This window comes from Cygnus olor, chromosome 9 (genome assembly GCF_009769625.2).
Source record: "Cygnus olor isolate bCygOlo1 chromosome 9, bCygOlo1.pri.v2, whole genome shotgun sequence".
NCBI lineage: Eukaryota > Metazoa > Chordata > Aves > Anseriformes > Anatidae > Cygnus > Cygnus olor.
Window position 1 is genome coordinate 26,376,204 of NC_049177.1, and position 18,950 is coordinate 26,395,153.

The window sequence follows — 18,950 nt, forward strand, 5'->3', positions numbered from 1 at the left end:
AAAATGAAATGACAATTCCAGAAGTCGCATCATTCTGAGAAGCATGTTTTTACAAAGAAGTGTTATCTGTACGCTAGTCCATCATACTTGACTAACCCTTGAAATGTTTTGTACGTGCAGGATTCTGGCGAAGGGAAATGCAGTGCCTCTCCTATTCTCCGGTTCCCATTAAGTGTTCTCCTAACTACAGACTTCAAGGCCATAACTTGATAAGGATGGCAACCGTTTTGCTGAAGGAGGGTTGCTGCCCACAGAAAGGGTAGCAGAAAACAAGGCTCATCCTCCTTGGAAGTGAATCATCTCTGGCTTATCCGGAGGCACCGTCGCGGCTGCACGCGTGGCCAGCACGAGGGCCTTGGTGCCGGGGCAGCCAGCAGCACCGGGCCAAGCACAGCACCCGCACGCATCCTGCCTCACGGGGCCTCGGGGGAGCCCCCAGCGAGCACGGGTCAGAGCTGCACAGGCCGGAGAGCTTGCTTTGGTTCTTCCTTGGTCTCTCCCCAAAGAGAAGGCAGAAAACTCCCTCGGCAAATCAGCCACCTGCCACCGAGGGTACTTTCATCAAGCCCAGCCTGCAGTCCGCAGACCACCTCTAGCAGACGAGATGTAAAAACCGTCCCCGAGATGACTATGAAATGACCCATGAAAACAAAGAGCAACTGAAATGCAACCAAGCAAACAAACAAAATAAAAGGGGAGGAAAAAGAAGAAGAATGTAGTAACTTTATTAGAAGATTTGATTACTGGTTTTGGGCACCTTGTCCCCAAAAATAATGACCCAGAAACTTCCATTGAGTTTATTCTCTTGTGCTTTGCAATGCGTTTCGCTTTTCAGTATTTTCTCAAAGTTTGTGAGTAACACAGAAGACAGCACTGTATTTAGAAGAAATCTAAGCTCTCTAGGGTTTATGAAGTTAGCAAGCCTCATCTAAATTTTAAATGAAATCAACAAGAAGTGCTGGAGCACTCCTCCACCCACACTATCCCCAAGACAGTCTTGAAAACACAGATGAAGGCAGAGATGAAAGTGATCAAAGGGATCATAAGTAAATAAATAAAAGGTAAATGGCAAACAGATGGAGATATATGTTACTATTAGAGCCATTTCCACAGATGACCCGAGCTCTGTTATCTTTAAATTTTTCCTCTTCTAAAAAAAATCTGTCTAGATATAGCTATACTGAAAATAACTGAGAACCGTATGTGGTACTGCTGTAGCTACCGTTACTGTACGAGCAAGCTGGGGATGGACTGACAACACAAACACAGCAGTATTTTGGTTTTGTCTGGCTCAGATTTCTCCCTGCCTCCAGCCATAGTTCAGAAATTTTAAACATGGAACACAGGACAGTTGCATAACCAAACACCAACTACAAATTAAATTAATAGACATGCCACCCATGAACACAACACGCAAAGATACAAACAAATCAACAATAAAAGTTCAGCTGAATGTTCGCAGGAGTTCTCATTACGTCTCACGCCAGCCCCACTAATGGCTCAGGGCTGTTTTCCACGAGCACAGCTGTTCTAGCAGGGGAATATTTCCTAGACGAAGCAGCAGGGACACCAGCACAGCTAAGCTGTACAGCGCTGAACGCAGGAGAGTTAGGCATGCTTTCACTCGGCTCGATCCGCAAGCCCCTTCCTAACAACAAGCAGAGGAGCACGGCACGCTGCTGTCACTGAGCGATCTGCGCTGGATCCGCCGCGCTCCTGCAGGGATGTCGAGCTTTCTTTCCAAATGTCAAGCAGGGCCCCAAGCGAGCCCAATCAAGACTTTAAATGGTTTTGAAGTTTAAATAGCCAAATGAACACCCAGGCCCAAATTGTATTAATTTCCTTTGGAAAGTATTTTAATTGTTTCCCGTGGAATGCTTAAAAGCTACCTATATATTTGCAGCACTTCCTTTGCTGAGCATTTATGAACCCAACACGCACAACCCTTACAGAAACAAAGCCTAACAAGTTCAGACCAATGTTCACAGGCACGGAGCACCGTCAACTCCACAGGAAGTCAGAGCCCAAACTAAATCCGCACACGTTACTTCCCCGCATCACAGCGACGAGCCCTGCAAAGCCTGTTCGAGGAGGCGGCCCGCAGCACGCAGCAGCCCGGCGCGGTTAGGGCACTCACACCTACACCAGCGAAGCCACCACAACGATCAAGCACCGAGGCATTATCGCTGGGTGTTCTGGACTGGGTAATTCTGATTAATCTGCTTTTAACAAATGAGCTCCTGCAACTTAAACATTTTCCTACCTCCTTATTACTTGTTTATTACTTACAACACTTGTTTATTGCAGCCAGTAGGTGAAAAATGGAAAGCTATTTTTGAAAAACTAGGAACTGGCCAGTTTACTCTGACATCTAAACCGAGCAGACAATGTACAGAGCTACACTAGCACAATTTTACAGTCAAAACGAGGAATATTTGAAATACATTCTTTTTCTCCCTAACCTCAAAACTTTCCTTCAGAAGAGAAGCTTAAAAGAAGTTCATGAACTCATGAGAGGAACAAAACTGATCTTAACTCAGTCATTCCTTTCAGATCCTCTCACAAGCTCCAGCTTTTGCTTTGTGCCTCTTTATTACAAGAGGGCATCCACTTTCAGCGGCTTGGAGCTACACCAGCGTTGGTTTGGAGGCCTAAACCCTGTGCAGGAAGGTCCAGCGTTCTACCCTGTGCTGTAACCGCTGTGCCAAAAACCCTGCACTCAGGCTAGGCTTACACCACTGAACGGCACGTGCCTTCTGACCGGTGAGATCAAAAAGTAACTCCCTAAAAGAGACCGGTGTACAATAAATATTGTGCCAGTTACAGATTAGCAAGCACCCTGGGATTCGCTACAATGAGGAAGAACCTTGCGGCGCTCAGAGGAGCACTGTCCCCTCGGCACCCGCAGCTCAGAAACCACAAACAAGGACGAGCCGCACCGAGCAGCCGAGCACGCAGGCAAGTTTCTGCACTGCCTAGGAAGATGACATACTGGCCACGCTATGAACGGATAGCGAGAGCTTAAAGGAACACCATTCTCTTATAACACTGAAGGGCCTAAAAAGACAGACACATTCCCAACCAGCGTAAGGAATACTGGAGAGGCCTCTCTGACAGAAATTTCAACCGTTTTACCATGGCCCAGGTGAGAAGGCGGTCCGTGATGGTAGGCGTTGGTGAGCTGAGCTGTGGGAGGCTCCAACACTGTACACCACGCGTGGAGAAGGCCATGAAATTCCTTACCTGAAGGCTATTTCTCAACATAAAGTGATGTGGTTTGTGCTTTCTCATGTTTTGAATCTAAATTAAATTGAAGTTAAAAGGATTACTCATGAGTAAAATTATCAGGATCTGGCCCTGATGATATGGTATATTCAGTATTTATATCTTTGTCTTTAAATAAACACAATTTCCATTATATTTTATCTGGTTCGGGAGACAATAACCATTTAGAGTATAGGAAGCGCTAGAAAAAAAAATAATAAATTCTAATAGTTGCCTACAAATGCTCCTGCCACGATTTCCAAACCTACTCCCAAATCAAGAGCAGGTATCACTGATTATACAGAGAAACTACATGCAAAGCACTGTCCAACGTTCAATGAAAACACGTTACAGAAAGAGAGGGAAAGCTAGTTCCTGCTAATCTGTCTCTTTTAGAGCAGCGTCAGGTGTTAGGAGCAACCCCAGCAGGTACTCTGCATCCAAGAACAAGTAACGTGCTATGCAATTCAAAGATTTCTCTTCAGCTACTCCCTTGTTTTTGCAGAGAACATTTCAAACATGTGGCACATGCCAGTACTCAGCGGCAATGTGTTACCTCCAAGCTTTTCATGAGGGGACCTAGCAAAGGACCCAGATTTCCACCTGCAGCTCACCTGGATGGGCTCTGGAGCTGGCCTACTCTTGCAGAAGGAGCTCACCAGGTCGCTGGAGGTGCTGGCTCCTAGCAGAGCAGGGATCTGGAGAAGCACAGGGCAGCAGTCTGCCACACCAGCATCACCAGACAGCCCGTTCCTACCTCTGCTAGGACTGGCAGCTATGGGTTTGTCTCCTTTTTCAAATGATAGACAGACTTTGCCAAAAAAAAAAAAAAAAAAAAGCCAGAAACAACATATATTCTGTAAATACTCGATGCAATATATACTAATTCCACACGTACATGTGAAATAAAGACTCTTTCCCAAAACCATCTTTCAATCAATTATGTTACAGGAAAAAAACAGTAAGCCTGCTGCAGTTATTTTATCCTCACTGACGCACCCATGCAACCTATTTTAAATATTAACCACCTAGGCACTTGCCACTTCCATTCTTATTGTAAGTGACCATGATTATAAATGTGTCTACAAGAACCGATCTGCCACCTGACTAAAAACACGAAACAGTCCAGAGCTGAAAACCAATCTCCATGCACTGCCATAGCTCAGTTCAGAAGCAGTTCTGCAAGCCTGGTCAAGATCAGGCATGAAAAATACACGCTACATAAGTATTTCTAAGTGCTGTAACTGTCAACTTTATTATAGTACAACAAGAACAGCGGTATAAGGGTGAAAAGGCAGAAAGATGCTCGAGGTAAAAAAAAAAAAAATAAAAAAAAAAATCAGAGATGGCTCGAAAGATTAGCAATAGACTAAAAGACACACATCTCCTTGCACGTTACTCCAAGCCCCTCTCTACCGGCACTGACCAAGTCACCCTCTGATGAGCACCGGCCAGCCAACGCAAACTAGACGATAATTCTCATAAACAGCTAACAAATTAGCCTCAATCGGCCTACTTTCTGGAAGCCTCAACAAGCAGACAGCGAAGCACAAAGCACACTGCACTGCGCCCTGCTGCCCTTTCGCCATGGAGCTGGAGGTGACCCCCTAGCCCAGCCTGCTGGTGCCTTCCGTGCGCACCGAACCCGGCGGGACGGAAGGCGTCCAGGACAGGGACAGCAGGAGCGCAGGCCGCCCAAGCCCCCCGGGAGGCCGTGTGCGAGGCACGAGGCACTGCAGCCCCGCGTGCGAGGCACGAGGGCACACCCCAGAGACGCCCACGGGCTTTCTGGAGCCTTCCTCCCGGCGCCTGCGGAGCGCGCGGCCTGGCTGCGGTCACCCCACGGCCTCGCCGCCGCCCCGCTCCCGGCCCTGGTCCCCGCCGGGAGCCGTGGCGGGGCGCTGCTCTCGCGCCGGGCCGTGGCTGCCCAAGCCTCGGCCCTCGGATTGCGGGGACGTTCCCGACCTCCGAAGCCCCGCGGCCCGGCCCTCCCCTACCCTCCGCCGCAGGGAGGCCGGCTCGGCAGCCGGCGGCGTCCCCCGGGAGAGCTCTCCTCAGGGCGGCCGAACCCCTCGCCCCGGGCCGGGCGGTGCCCCCGGCGGGACGGCCCCCGGCGCGGCCCGGCCCCTCGCGACCGCCCGTGCCCGCACCGCCCGCGGCCGCTGCCCCGCACCGCCCGGCCGGCCTCAGGGGGCGAGCCGGGACCCGGCCGGGCCGCGCCGCCGCCCCGCAGGGCGGGTACGGGTCAGCGGGTGCGGGTCAGCGGGTGCCGCCAGCACCGCCCCGCCGCGGCCGGCCCGGCCCGGCCCTGCCCTGCCCTGCCCGCCCGCGGGCCGCCGCCGCCGGCATCCCGGCCCCGGCCCGCCCCCGCCTCGCCGCAGAAAATGCAAGTCAGCGGGCGGCTCCGCGGCCGCCCGGCGCCGCTCAAAAGTTTCGGGGGAGGCGCCGGGCCGGGAGGCGAGGGCGGCGGCTCGCCGGGGGCTGGGGGGCCGGGCACGGCACGGCACGGGCACGGCACGGCCGGTCTCACCTCCTTCTGGCGCGGGTCCTGCGGGTAGACGTCGGGCGGCCCCAGGCGCGGCCGCTTGAGCGGTCTCTGCTCATAGCTGAGGAGCCCGAAGGCGGCCATGATCGCTCATGTTCGCCGCCGCGGCGGGCGGGCGGGCGCTGGAGCGGGCTCCGAGCGCCAGGGAGCAGCACTCGGCGGCTCGCCCCCCGCCTCAGCCCCCGCCGCGCCGGGGGCGGGCTGCGCGCCGCCGCCACGGCCGGGCACGGGCACGGGCACGGGGCGGACGCGGCTCGGCCCGGCCCGCCTCGCCCGCTGCCTCCCGCGGCAGCCGGTAGCGGCGCAGGGCGGCGCGGTGCCGCCCCCGGCCCCCCGGCGCTGCCCGCCGCAGCGGGGTGCCAGCGGCCGCGCCACGGCCAAGCGCCGGCCCCGCCTCGCAGCGCCGGGAGCCCCGACCCCAGCCCCACGCTCGTGCGCAGAGCCGGCTTCCCCTTTGTAGCATCGTTAATTGTAGCGAACGGGTAATCGGCCAAGGACGACAAGTCGTCGCCCCAGACGAGGCAGATGTGGCCGCCTCCCGGCTCCGAGCAGGGCTCCACGCAGACGGCGGGCTTCGGCCACCCCTGCCGCCCCGGGGCGGCCCTCAAAAGCCAGGCCGGGCGCTGCGCAGCTCCTCCCCAGCATCCATCCAGTGACTCCAAAGGGGCGAGGGGTCTCCGGCCTCTGCAGGAGGAGCTGGAGGGCCCCCGGACACCAGCTGGCGCCTGAGGAGGGTGCAGAGCCCCCGGCTGCCGCCCCCTCTCCTGCCGCTCCTGGCCCGTGCCCGACGGAGTGAGGCCCAGGGCCGCAGGCCCCGCTCCCTCCGGCTCCTCTGCCTGGTGCCTCCTGGGATCCCGGTCCCACGCCCGGAGGTACCAGGTGGCAGTGGGGGCACCGTGCCCTCCGCCCGCAGTCACCCTGTCCATGCTCGGGCTGTAGCACGGGATGGCCCTCGGGTCATGGATCAGCACCGCAGTCTCCTTCCAGCTGCCACCAGCAGCAGAGGCACACGGCGCTAAGTCCCAAAGGCTCCCGCTGTCCTTTCCAACACTGAAAACAGTGAGAAAACGGTAACGGAATTGGTGTCATCTCACACAAATGGGATGTAAGCCAGGCAGGACCTGAACGAGACAAGTAAGCTTAAGAAGGCAGCCCTTTTCCAGTACAAGGGAGGGGACCATCGGGGGGGGGGGACCTGAGGCCACAGCACAGCCTGCAAAACAGTTCATGATGCTGCGAGATGCATTGCCTCAGGGAGGAGCATCCAGGCAGTCAGGCCAGCTGCTAGTTATCATCCCTTGCTCCTGTGCCAACCAGCCACAGCAGCGCTTTTACAATATTCCTCGGTTACTTCTGTTTGTTTTTTAACCTTGGCCTCAAACAGTGACTCCCTTAATTCTTGTTCCAGTGTGACACTAAGAGAAAGCCTGGAATCTAGTGCCTAGTGCCTCTGAGGAAAAAGCAACAAAAAACAAAACCAAATATTTTTGTTTCCCCTTTTTGTCTTTCACTTGTTGCATCTTCTTTGGTTTTGTCATATATTCAATGTAGTATTCACTGTGGTGGAGCATGCAGCATTTGCAATAAAATATTTTCTGTGATCATCAGATACCTCAGCTTCACTTTTTTCAGTTAATTACCTGAGGGATAAAATAACCAATTATTTCCTTCGTGTGTTCTAGAAGAGGGAAGACATTACAAAAACCTGTCAAAACATTTATTGAAAGAGACCTTCCTTTTCTGCCAGTCTAACATGAAAACATGTGAATTTCTTTTCCTGTATCTTCTTTTCCTGTATTTGTTTGATAAACAAAGCACCGCAGGTACCAGGGAATATCATTTTAGCCACAGAGAAAGCAACATTGTTTTACTGTGCAAATATGAAGAAACAGACCCTGTAAATATCTCCTTAGTGTTCAATCTGGAATTCAGCAGCTAGATGTGGAAAGTGATTTGTACTGTCTACCAAGATACATATCAAAGGGTTTTTGAACAAGTCTGTAAGAATCCGTAGCTGATAATGAACATTCCTGTGACAAGTTGCTCCAAAGCAAACTCCAGAGCCACTCTCAAGTTCGGTTTCCAGCTTGTCTGTGCACAAAGTTCTCTCCAGCCCACTCCCCTGCTGCCCTTACGCCACCTGCCACTGCCTGGGGCAAAGCCCTAGGAAGGGAAGAAGGCGGGAAGAAGGCTGTTGCATGTACATGCATACATTCAAGTCTTGCTTTCACTGCTACCATGTGGTGATAGTTATGCTGAAATGCTACACTTCTTCAGGGAATAAATGCATTCTGCATAAGTGTTCAAAATCATCTTTAAAAATAATCGTATTTCCAAACCTACTGCTCAACATCATGCACTGTGCAAGCTTGGAGGGGCCAGATTCCAGTGACAGTGCCATCTTTTGGTTACATGTCATGATCATGCATGAGACAGTTTTATTTAAGCTTTAGCTTAGAAAAAGCCACGTCTGTACCCAGCCTTGCTTCATTTTAATTCTAAGCTTGTCTAAAAACATATGTAGTTAAAGCAGACTTAGTCACCTTTAAGCTTAATTGATATGATACTCTTCTTTAAGCTTAATTGATAAGATACTCTTAAAACATCTGAAGAGTATTCCCTCCACAGACATGCATCCAGATAAAGCACTTAGCTGAATTGGATTGGAAAATAGAGAAAAACCCTTGTGTTGTCTAGAAACTGCTAGCAGCCAGTAAATCGATGCTGCCAGCCACACGGCTGACCCCAGGTGATGCCCCGGTGAGGCAGCATGCCAGGGCAGCCCCAGGAGCAGCAGCAGGGACCCAGCCATGGGCACCCCACCTGCACAGCCTGGAAAACCAGGTGGAAGAGTTTGCCAAAGCATCCTGCTGCACACAGCAGCCAGGGCAGGAGCAGATCCAGCAGACAGCACCATGCCAGGGCAGAGCAAGTGCCTGGAAACAAGTGGGTGTCGCAGGGAGAGCTGCCCAGCCACCACACACTGCCTCCCCGCTGCGTTAGGAGCACCCGTAATGGGAGAGAGAGCAGCTCAACACTGCTGGCTCTAGAACAATTCCTGGAAAAATAAAGCCCTCTAAAAACTTTACTTTTGGATGGGGGATAACCAGACAAGCAGCCAAGCCCAGTCCTGAAATCCTCGGGTCAGCCAGACAGACAAAGGAGGAACAGAGCACTCCTTGAATTACAGAGGTTCCTTCTGTCATCTTAAACCATTATCAAGTGACACAGGATGCACTGAAACACTCTGCAAACTGCTTTTTTCCAGGCTGGAGCGTACAAGCTGGAATTATACAGCAGACAGAAGGGGAAAAGGAAAACAGACATCCCCAGCACCTCGCAGGGCAGCGCGCCCTGTGGTGCCTCACTGCCGAAGCCCCTGAGGAGGGGGCTGCCAGCACGGGTGTGGCTGGGCTGGGCACCCAGCGCCTGCCCACCAGGGCAATGGAGAGCTCCTCACTGCCTGGCTGAAGCTGCATCGCCCCAAGGACTTTGCGTGCCACCATGCCAGCCCAGCAGAAGAAAGTCGTCTTTTGCCTAGCTGGGGTGTTCAGCTTCGCTTGTGCCCTGGGGACCGCAGCAGCCATCGGCACTCAACTGTGGATTAGAGGAACGATCCTCTGCCAGACCGGAGCCCTGCTCGTCAACGCCACCGGGCAGGAGCTGGAGAAGTTTATCGGGGAAATCCAGTACGGGCTTTTCTATGGCGAGCGAGTGAGACAGTGCGGGCTCGGGGGGAGACCTTTTCAGTTTTCATGTGAGTAAGAAAGGCGCTTGAATTATTTAGCACTGTGCTGCTCACTGCTGAGGGAACCAGGATAACTGCCCTGATACCCCCTTGTTTGTACGCAGACCTTAACAGGCATGAAATTTTCTAAAGCCTAATGCTACCCTTACAGCATTTCAATCTTCAGGTTTAAATTACTCTTTTCTGATACTAGCAAAGCCATACTAATGTTTTCAGCAGTTTGTGTTTTAATTACACAGATATCTACAATTCAAAAGATACATTTTTTAAAAGTAAATGCATATATTGTTTGTCAATTAATCTCTATCATCTTCCTGCGCATGTCAACATTACATCCTCTACTCTGTCATGAAAGAAAAATAAACTAGCAGGAATCTCATGAAAGAAATAGGGGTATGGAAGCATTTTGCTGCTGCTGAGAAACAAAGCAGACAAATTAGTAATTTGCTGTATTAATTGGAAAAATATCTGGTTAATACTAGCTGACATTCAGACAATTGATCTGCAAATTGAACTTAGTAATCAACATTCAAAATCTTATGGAAGACTGTTAGCAGTGGTTTTGCTTTACATGTAATATTCATAACCTGTTCATCTTCAAGGATAAGAAGATCAATGAAGTGATCAAGCGAAGACATTTTGCATGTAACAACACTAAACAGATGATAAACAGTCATTTCTTATACATACTGTATGCCACCTGAAATTATTACAAAACAAAATTTGGAAGCAATCTGCTAAAGCAGCACTGGCAAATTGCTTACATGAGTCATCTAAGGCAAAGTAAGGTTACCAGATTAGGCATCATAAATGGTCTACTACATAATATTTTTTTCAAAGCAGTAGACTAGACTCATTTAGTACAATATGAAGACTTACCTTCTCTAAATTCCATTACTAATCTATTTAGCTAGCTGGAAGCTCTCGGTACCGCTGCACGCTGTGGCTGTGAAGAAAGCTGCGCTGCCCTGCAGGTATAGGCTGCAGAAAGTTTTCAGAGCAGTCCACAAAGCCCCAAGGAACTCGTTTCCTACCGTGGGTCGAGCTGTCCCTTCCCATGAGCAGTTGCCAGCCCTGTGGCCGAGACCTGCTGGGGCCCCTGGCCAGCACTGACAGGACCACGGGGCTCTCGCCTGCCTCAGGCAGGGGCCTGGCCCTGGTGCTGCTGAGTGGCCACCTGGGCACCCCATCCTGCAGGGAAAGCCACCCCAAGCCAGAGGCAGGCAGCTGGCTTCTGCTCCTTATCAGCTGCTTATCAGCTGCTGAGACTCCCAGACCTTGAGACCATTTCCTTGCCTTGCTCAAGCTCCTGTCTGTACACTTCTGCTTTCTTAAGTTCATCGCGTTATGGCTAGAATATGTTAATGTATTGCTAGGGTGATTCTACCAATAGTTTCTCTGAAAACAGACATTAGGCATTCAAAGCTTTCGGGAATTCCGTAAAGAAAAAAATGGAAGAGTAATTCACTCAACATCAGTAAATGTCTTTTTTTTTTTTTACATGGAGAAATGAAGTTTGAAGCAGGTGCTTTAATGCCTGTTCTCAGAATCTGAACCTAATGCTGGATTTAATCTCTGGCCTGGGGGGGTCTCAGGCATGAAGAGAAGCTGTGGTACACCTGTGGTAGGGCAGCATCCCCCCCTAGAGAGAGCAGGTGCCTGGTGGCCCAGCCCACCACCAACAGCAGATCATCACCCAGGGCAGCAGCATGAGCAGGTCTGAGTGGAACCTAAGAGCCTCAGCAGGCCCAAAACAGCCTGCCCAGTCTGCCTAAGGGCATTATTTTACCTTTTAATTTCCTTCTGTGCAAGTCAAGCATTAATAGTGAAATACTTCAGTAAGTCCCACTCAATGTTACAAGCACATTGTAGGCTGTTTATCTGCCCTGGAATCCTTTATGTAGCACATGCTGAAGAGGTAATGCTGCAAGGCCATCTCTGGCAGCGCGTGCACCCAAACCATTGCCCAGTCACAGCCTGAACAGCTCCGTCCATGAGCCCAGCAGCAGGTCCCGGCTTCACCCCCCTGCTTTCACTGACAACCGATGGCAAGCATTGATGTCCTCTTCACAAATTGTTTTCAGATCTTTTACTTAGACTAAAAAGCAAATGCAACAGTTATTTTAATAGGATTAATATTTAGAAAACAATGGTTGGGTGGCTTAGCGAAGTATGCGTCTACCAAAAGCATTCACTTTAGAGACCAGACACTGAGAGAGGCCAGTTCACACTCCCTGAGGCTATAGGAAACCCATTCAGCCTGAGCCAAAGCTCCCTGTGAGCATCCCAGAAAGCAGAACCACCATGTACAATATACACGTCTGTCATTTAATGCACTGAAGTGCACTTTAGCATGTCTAAGAAGAAAAGACATGGAAAATAGGCTAAATGATTTAGTTCTATGTTTGTTCCCATTAAACACTCCCCTCTGACCACTGTATCTCTTAATTGTAAAATGAATTCGCTCTGCCAGCAAGCCCTGTTAGGCTGGGGAAAGCCTTCTGCCTCATTTACTCTTGCTGATTCTCATCTGTTTCTAGGTCAGCAGTTCATTTTCTGAAGGTCACTGACATGCATACCAAAACACTATTTCATTCATTACAGTCAAGGAATGTTTTTCTTTCAAGACAACATTGTTACTGGAATTAATTTTTCCCAATATGTCACTTATAAAATTTTAATGACAAAAACTATAAATGCAGGTGCCAAGGGAAAGATTCAGCACAATGCAGTAGCATACTTGCTTAAAATAAACAAAAATCTGTACTATTATATAAGTTCTTCATGTTCTCCCAAAGGATTAGGTAGTGTTGCATGAAATAATGCTATCCCTTGCTATTCCTTGCACAAATTCTGCACAAGCAAGGACTCCTCAGCCTTTTGCTGGCTATTTTGAATAGTACAAGTATAAAATTTTACTTTATAGCATACTAGCAGTACAGCTGTTCCTTACACTTGTAAATACATAGCATTTGTAACTTTTTGGAGTATTTTGCAGTCCAACAGACACAAGGTATAGTTTCCAAAACCCGCTTCATTTTACTAGGATGATATAAGCAATTTAGCCATCAGCAACAACTGGACAATACACGGCCATCAGCAGCAGCTGCCTTCCACGCATGGAGATTCTCCCTCCACACCAGGCAAACCTGTCCAGTCAGTAACAGGGCAGCCGAGGGCGAGCACCACACTGCAGCATGCTCACAGGGCTGTGCATGCACCACAGGCCCCACAGTGCCCCTCTCTGCTCTCAGCAGATATTAGCAGCACAAAGTGGCAGTCAACACAGCTTCAGGAGCAATGCACAAACATTTGTGCCATTAATTTCCCTTTCGTTCAGTCAGGCGATAAATTGGCTTGACAACACATTACCTGCTTCTCTGTATTTACTGCATTGCAGGCTACAAAATGTTTGCTGGTAAACATTTTGCAAGGTAGGTTAATCTACATGAGGCTTATTCCTCCCAGCACATTGCAGCTGCAGCAAGGCAGCTCCAAGGTGTTATTACCCTGCTTTAATCATGCCCCTGTGGATCAGCAACAGCTAAGTGTGTTTGATGATTACTTCTGAAATATCCATTGTCACTAAAAAAACATGAGTGATTACAGATTACCCTTATACCAAGGCTGATCAACTATCCCATGCCCCAGCCAAGCAGGATCACACTTTGAAATAATAGCTAAAAAACTGCATGAAAAAAATATTTTAAATGATTCCTAACATTTGGCCTATGATGGTCACACAGGCCATTACATGGCTGAACCTCAGCACAGCCTCTGTTAGATCAGGCAGCAGTAATTAACTGTAAATGCCAAATCACTCACAACATGGCTGCCGTTTCCCACTGTGAGGGTCTCCTTGTGCTGCATGGGCTCCCGAGGGTGGGCTGCTGGGGCAAGCATCATAGCAGCAAGTGCAACCAGTGCTAACACAGGCTTTGGAAACAATTATATAGCACAGAGCAAGCAGATTGCAGGGACTGCCTAACAGGCAGTGCTCACACAATGTTTTTTCTCTTGACCCTGCAGAGCAAAGCTCTGATGCAAAAGCAGCAGCATCTTGCCAGCCAGCAGGAGAACCAGCACAGACCTGAGCAGCACTGGGTTTCATAGCCACACACTTCAATATTTGACACCTTGTTTTATCTTGGTATCCTACTGTCTTAGTGTAGGACTTCTCCACTTCTCATTAATTCATCTTCTCTTTTTGGCCATATGCTTCCAGAAAAAAAAACATCCCTCAAGTCTTTCACCTGTGGAAATACAGGGGAGAAAACTTTGATCACACAAAATGCTACATCTTTCAAAATTTCATTTGGAGTTTGTGGCACGTACTCCTATGATATAACCTTTATGAATGACCTTCTTCTATTTTAAAATAGTGAAATAAGATACAACTTTAAGAGATTAAGGTAAGTACAGAAATATACCCTTTAATAAAAGAATAAAAACAGAAAAACATCAAGTGATAGGAAACCTCCTATCCTTTTAGGTGTCAAATCAAATCTTTGGTATTGTTAATGGATTTTCACAGGGAGTTTCCAGTATTTCCATACTGTAAACATCCACACATATTACCTTCCCCAGATATCATTCATTCTTGCAGCTTTTAATGTCACCCAGAAACAGATCACACTGCAGTTCACCTGTATGTCAGTACCACAGGTTTACTAATGTTTTCTTTTTCATTGTTAAATGTGGACCTTTAAATTAACATATTTATAGCTTAAGATTTTCAGTTAAAAAAAGCATTTAGCCAAAATTCTTCATGTGTAAGCTTAACAAAACAGCAGTGAATATTTGTGCAAGTCAAAGAGATGGAGTCACTGCTTTCAGATGTAATAGAAACCAACATTACAGCTGGGAGCAGTTCTTTGCTTTCCTAGCAGACAAAGCAGCCAAACCCTCACATTTCTACACTTCAGACACAGATAGCACATGGCATTCCGGACCCAGTGAATATCCAAGGCACAGCAGAACCTACCACACACCCACCGAACAATCATCTCGCATAGGGTTAGGACCACTGCATTCCTTGGGGGCTTTGTCACTCCCACACCAGGCTTGCACCAGCAGGACACCAGCAGAGCCTGGCCTTGTCCTGGCCCCCCTGGTGCTCTGGGCACAACTCAGAGCGCACCTGTGAGAGTAACAGCGCTCAGCAAGGTGCTTCTTCTTGTCCTGCATCGCAGTAAGCAATGTCTCATCTCATCCTCTCTGTGTGTGTATTTTGGAAAACAAACTGCACTGGCCAGAACAATCCAGTCCGAGAGACAAGTTTTGTATGAATTGCTGATCACTCCAGACAAGATCAAACACAGAAGTGACACTCACATCAATCGTAACTAAGTTTGGATGCTAATAAAGGTCTGGGCAAAGCAATAAATATAACTGACATTCCAGTCAGTGAATGAGCTAAGGAAATATAATTTACCCCTTAGTAAGGCTGCATGAGCATAAATGCAGGGAGTTTATTTCTGGATTTGCTGTCCACCTCCCCGAAAGACAAATCTTTGGCCAAGCCTCTGAGAGACTTGAGACTAGATCTGCTGCATTTGGAAAAGCACAGTTTAAATAATTTGCACAAATTAGCAACAAATTGCTTATATTTTTATTATTTATTTATTATTTCTTATAATTTTTAGTTTTTCCAGATCTGCTCAGAATTATCCCTGCAAGTATCCATGTGAGTGTCATTCTCTTCTGCATGGTGCTGATCGTCTTTGCCCTGGTGGGAACAGGCTTCTTCATGTACAATGCTTTCGGCAGCCCCTACGAAACCCTGCATGGCCCTGTAGGGTTGTACCTCTGGACCTTCATTGCATGTAAGTACCATTCCACATTACCTGAATTTGGGATATTCTTTTTTGGCTGATTTATCAGCACAGGAGACTATTAAGGACTACAGATGCATTGACTCTAAAGTGACAATCTAGGAGAGAGGTGGATAATTTTGCTGTACTGACACCTGGCTTTCCTCCAAATTGGAGTCAGGAGACTAAATGCTGAAGTTCCCCATGGCAGTGGGTGGTGGGACAGGCCAGCAGGTAGCAGAGAGATGGGACAGGCTGCCCTGTCCCCTGTCAGGAACATGGGGACCCCAGCACAGCCAGTGGGCAGTGAGCCCCCGGCACAGGGAGACAAGTGGGGAGGTCTGCTCATGACACAGCCTGGGGTTGGGGTCTAGAAATAAGCTCCCAGTAAAAATTAAGTCATGATGGCCATAATGACACCATCAATACAGCATTCCATTGTGATGGATGTAATATAGCCTTGCTGCCAGGGTTTCTGATGTGGTGAGCATCTCTCGTGCTCTTTCAGGTTCCTGCAGTTGTCTCATCCTGATTCTCTTCTCCTCAGAGGTGAAGATCCACCACCTTTCAGAAAAAATTGCTAATTTTAAAGAGGGAAGTTTTACATTTAAGACTCACAGCGAACAGTTTGCAGATTCCTTCTGGATCATCCTAGGCTGCTCCTTGGTGCACTTCATGAACGCCCTCTTGATCCGCTTTGCTGGATTTGAATTTCCTTTTTCAAAATCAAAGGATTCAGGGACAACCACTGGAGCAGTCGACCTGATGTATTAGATTTACATAGTTTATGAACATTTAAAGCAAAGAGGTTTATCACTGCTATCTTCAACAACCACCAAGCATACTAACTTTTAAATGATTAGCTCTAAAGAAATTAAAAACAAGAGAAGGTTTTAGATAAATGTCAATGTGACATATACAGTAAACAAAAGATAACATGCTATTTGGTGGTATCTAAATCAAAATACTTTTTCTTTCTTGGAGTAAAACCTTATCAAGATATCTACTTTTCCTTCCTCCAGGAACTTATTTTAGAATTAGGTGGTATGAACAAAATTAATCAATAGCATTGAACTGAATCTAGATAGTAAAATAAGTAGTCAACCATGTAAGAGTTTGCTATCACCAGCAGCACAGTTTTCACCTTTACCTGTTGTAAGAGCCACGATGCAACCGTCACAACATCAGGGCAGCAGACCACAAGGGGAAAGAGCGGCAGGGCCAAGAGGAGAAAGCCCTCTGGCTTTGTGCCTCAGGCAACAGGCACTGCCCCAGAAACCCCACTAGGGGGGAAGACATGGCTATGGCAAGGGCTCATAGACAAAACCCAAGCACCTGAACCCACCACTAACACTTTAAGCTTGTGTCACATGTAGCAGTGCCATTATTTCTGTCCATAGACCTCTCTTGAGTTTTTAATTTTAAAAGCCCAAACTATAATTCTTTGACCCTGAATTCCCCAGTGCAATCACTGCAGCTGCAGGTATGACATGCCTTTGGTTAATTGGTTAAAGGCCTACACAAGCAAACTGCTGTTTTTTAACCCAGCCAGCAGCTCAGCACCACACAGACATTTGCTCACCGCCCCTCCCCCCCCTCAGGATTGTGGAGAGAATCAGAAAAAAGTAAAAAGTTTATGGGTTGAGATAAAGACAGATTATTAGGACAGAAAATTAATAACAATGCGCACAAAGCAAATGATGGACAATGCAGTTGCTCACCACCCACTGACCAATGCCCATCCCATCCCCGAGCAGCACCCCAGCCAGCCCCCCCATATTAATTGGGCAGCATGATGCCACGTGGTACGGAATACGTTTTGGGTCGGCTGTCCTGGGCCTGTCCCCCCCAGCTCCTGCTGCACCCCCAGCCTGCCCGCTGGCAGGACAGAGTGAGAAGATGAAAAGTCCTTGGCTTTGTGTAAGCACTCTGCAGCAATTAAAACATCAGTGTGATATCAACATTATTCTAATCCTAAATCCCAAACACAGCACCCTACCAGCTACTAGGAGGAAAATTGACTCTATCCTAGCCAAAAATCAGGACAGAAATGTAAGATGTAGAGGAGATGCAGAGTACTCCCTCCTGCTTACACGAGGGAGGAAGCCTGACCAAGTACTGCTGAACAGCCACTCTGCAACACAGCAAGGCAAAGAGCACAGCCAGGAGCACAGCAACGTAACTCCAAACCAGGCACCTTTTGTACTGTGCTACATCCACCCAAAGCCTCATTGTCACAATTATGAAGAGCTCTGCCAAGAAAACAGCCAATTAGTGCTCTCTCAACAAGCAGTACAAATAAAAGTCAAAGTTCTTAGCAAACAGCAGCAATGGAAAGATGCATCGGACACACTCACACAGCACGCTGCAGCTCAGCAGAGGCTGACGAGGAAACACCTGAGGCTCTCCAACTCAAGACATACAGGAAGCCAGAGGGGATGAACACATCGGTCCCTGTGTCCCTGAACCTTTGCAGGTCAGGTAAAGCAACCAGGCCACTCACCCCAGCTACAGCTACGTCAGTCCAATTACTTACAGGCAGGTCAAAAGAGCTTCACCTCAGCAAACACCACCTCCATGGGGATGAGGCTCCCCTTGCATGGCACAGAACTGCTCTTCCAAGCTAACAGCAGAGAAGGTGCCCTAGGGGAGCAGAGGCTGCACCAGCTGCCCATTTATCTGCGGAAGTTGCTGCCCCCTTCGGGTGCAGCTGCAAGCAATGAGCAATCCCACTCATCACCCCTGGAGTCACCTTGCATCTCTGACAGCCTTGTGCCTCAAGCTGCAGTATCTTACAAGATGACCTTGCTGACATTTAGGCCAGTTTTTATACTTCTACTATGAATGGCAGAACAACCATGCTGACTGCTGGTTATTTTTGTAAAAGGTGTGTCATCTACGTTCCCGCTCCACCGAGCCTTGTACAGAACAACCCTGCCTCCCAAGCTGTATCATATACGCCTAGTTTCTAACAATGTGTAAGCACTACTGCAAGTTTCCATGACCACCAATATTTTTTTCATAATTTTCTTCTGAGTTAACGTGTCTTCTTGTTAATTAATATTAGTGTATCTTCTAACACATAGTTTGCATTACATTTCATTGTATTACTTACCATGGAGCAAGTAATGAGAAGTAAAGTTTAGTCCTCGTTCCTGGTGTTTTATGAAACCTATCTGCTTTCAGCTCTGCTGCCCCGCTGGTGGCCAGTAGCTCAGAGGTGAGAGGTACTGGCTGCCCTCAGCGCTGTGTCTGCCCTATGACCTTCGCCAGTTCTGAAAAAGGAGCAAGCCTGTATTTGTAAGGCAAAGAACTGTGCGGACCTGCCTCAATGCAGAAGATCAACCTTCTCGCCATGTTTTCTGTGCAGAGGAGAGGGGCCCTGCTTCTGGGGAGCCCCTTCACAGAGAGCTCCTCTCCATCCCACCCCATCCCCTCCCAGCCCACTCTCAAGTATGAGGCCAGCTGTTAAAGCCATGCTTGTCCATTTCCCAAGGCAAACATAATAACTTCTTACTAGCAAAATAAAATCTCGACAATATTTACATTGGACCAGCTGAAAGCAACAGTTGCAGTGAGC

General features: G+C 48.6%; 2 protein-coding genes and 1 long non-coding RNA gene across 23 annotated transcripts in view; 1 reads left to right on the forward strand and 2 right to left on the reverse strand.

The window, feature by feature from the left end:
* MED12L (mediator complex subunit 12L) overlaps positions 1–5,987 on the reverse strand; it is a 140,052-nt gene extending 134,065 nt beyond the window's left edge. For 5 of the 20 annotated variants that reach the window (XM_040567347.1, XM_040567353.1, XM_040567345.1 and 2 more), the window contains exon 1: positions 3,879–5,256. In XM_040567347.1, coding sequence (XP_040423281.1) covers positions 3,879–4,193 — 315 coding nt within the window. In that variant the 5' untranslated portion in view covers positions 4,194–5,256. The other 15 variants (XM_040567362.1, XM_040567361.1, XM_040567351.1 and 12 more) reach the window with 7 other exon arrangements.
* A 3,193-nt stretch (positions 5,988–9,180) lies between these two features.
* On the forward strand, positions 9,181–18,132 carry CLRN1 (clarin 1). The gene is made up of 4 exons (XM_040567556.1): positions 9,181–9,566; positions 15,203–15,382; positions 15,879–16,235; positions 17,907–18,132. The coding sequence occupies exons 1-3, from the start codon at positions 9,314–9,316 to the stop codon at positions 16,142–16,144; spliced, it is 699 nt and encodes a 232-aa protein (XP_040423490.1). The 5' UTR covers positions 9,181–9,313; the 3' UTR covers positions 16,145–16,235; positions 17,907–18,132.
* Positions 9,516–18,132, reverse strand: LOC121074911. 2 transcript variants are annotated; one of them, XR_005822612.1, is made up of 5 exons: positions 17,907–18,132; positions 15,989–16,235; positions 13,648–13,810; positions 11,753–11,914; positions 9,516–11,643 (listed from the first exon to the last, which is right to left on the reverse strand). It is a non-coding gene; the product is annotated as an uncharacterized LOC121074911 (long non-coding RNA). The 2 variants fall into 2 exon arrangements; XR_005822611.1 differs by having other exon boundaries at positions 9,517–11,643; positions 13,694–13,810.
* Positions 18,133–18,950: the final 818 nt, after the last annotated feature.

Excerpts from the sequence above, each read along its gene's own strand:
- CLRN1 (XM_040567556.1), top strand. The coding sequence starts at position 9,314 with ATGCCAGCCCAGCAGAAGAAAGTCGTCTTTTGCCTAGCTGGGGTGTTC. Across the intron at positions 9,567-15,202 it reads GAGACCTTTTCAGTTTTCAT|TTTTTCCAGATCTGCTCAGA; the intron begins GTGAGTAAGAAA and ends TATAATTTTTAG. Across the intron at positions 15,383-15,878 it reads CCTCTGGACCTTCATTGCAT|GTTCCTGCAGTTGTCTCATC; the intron begins GTAAGTACCATT and ends GTGCTCTTTCAG.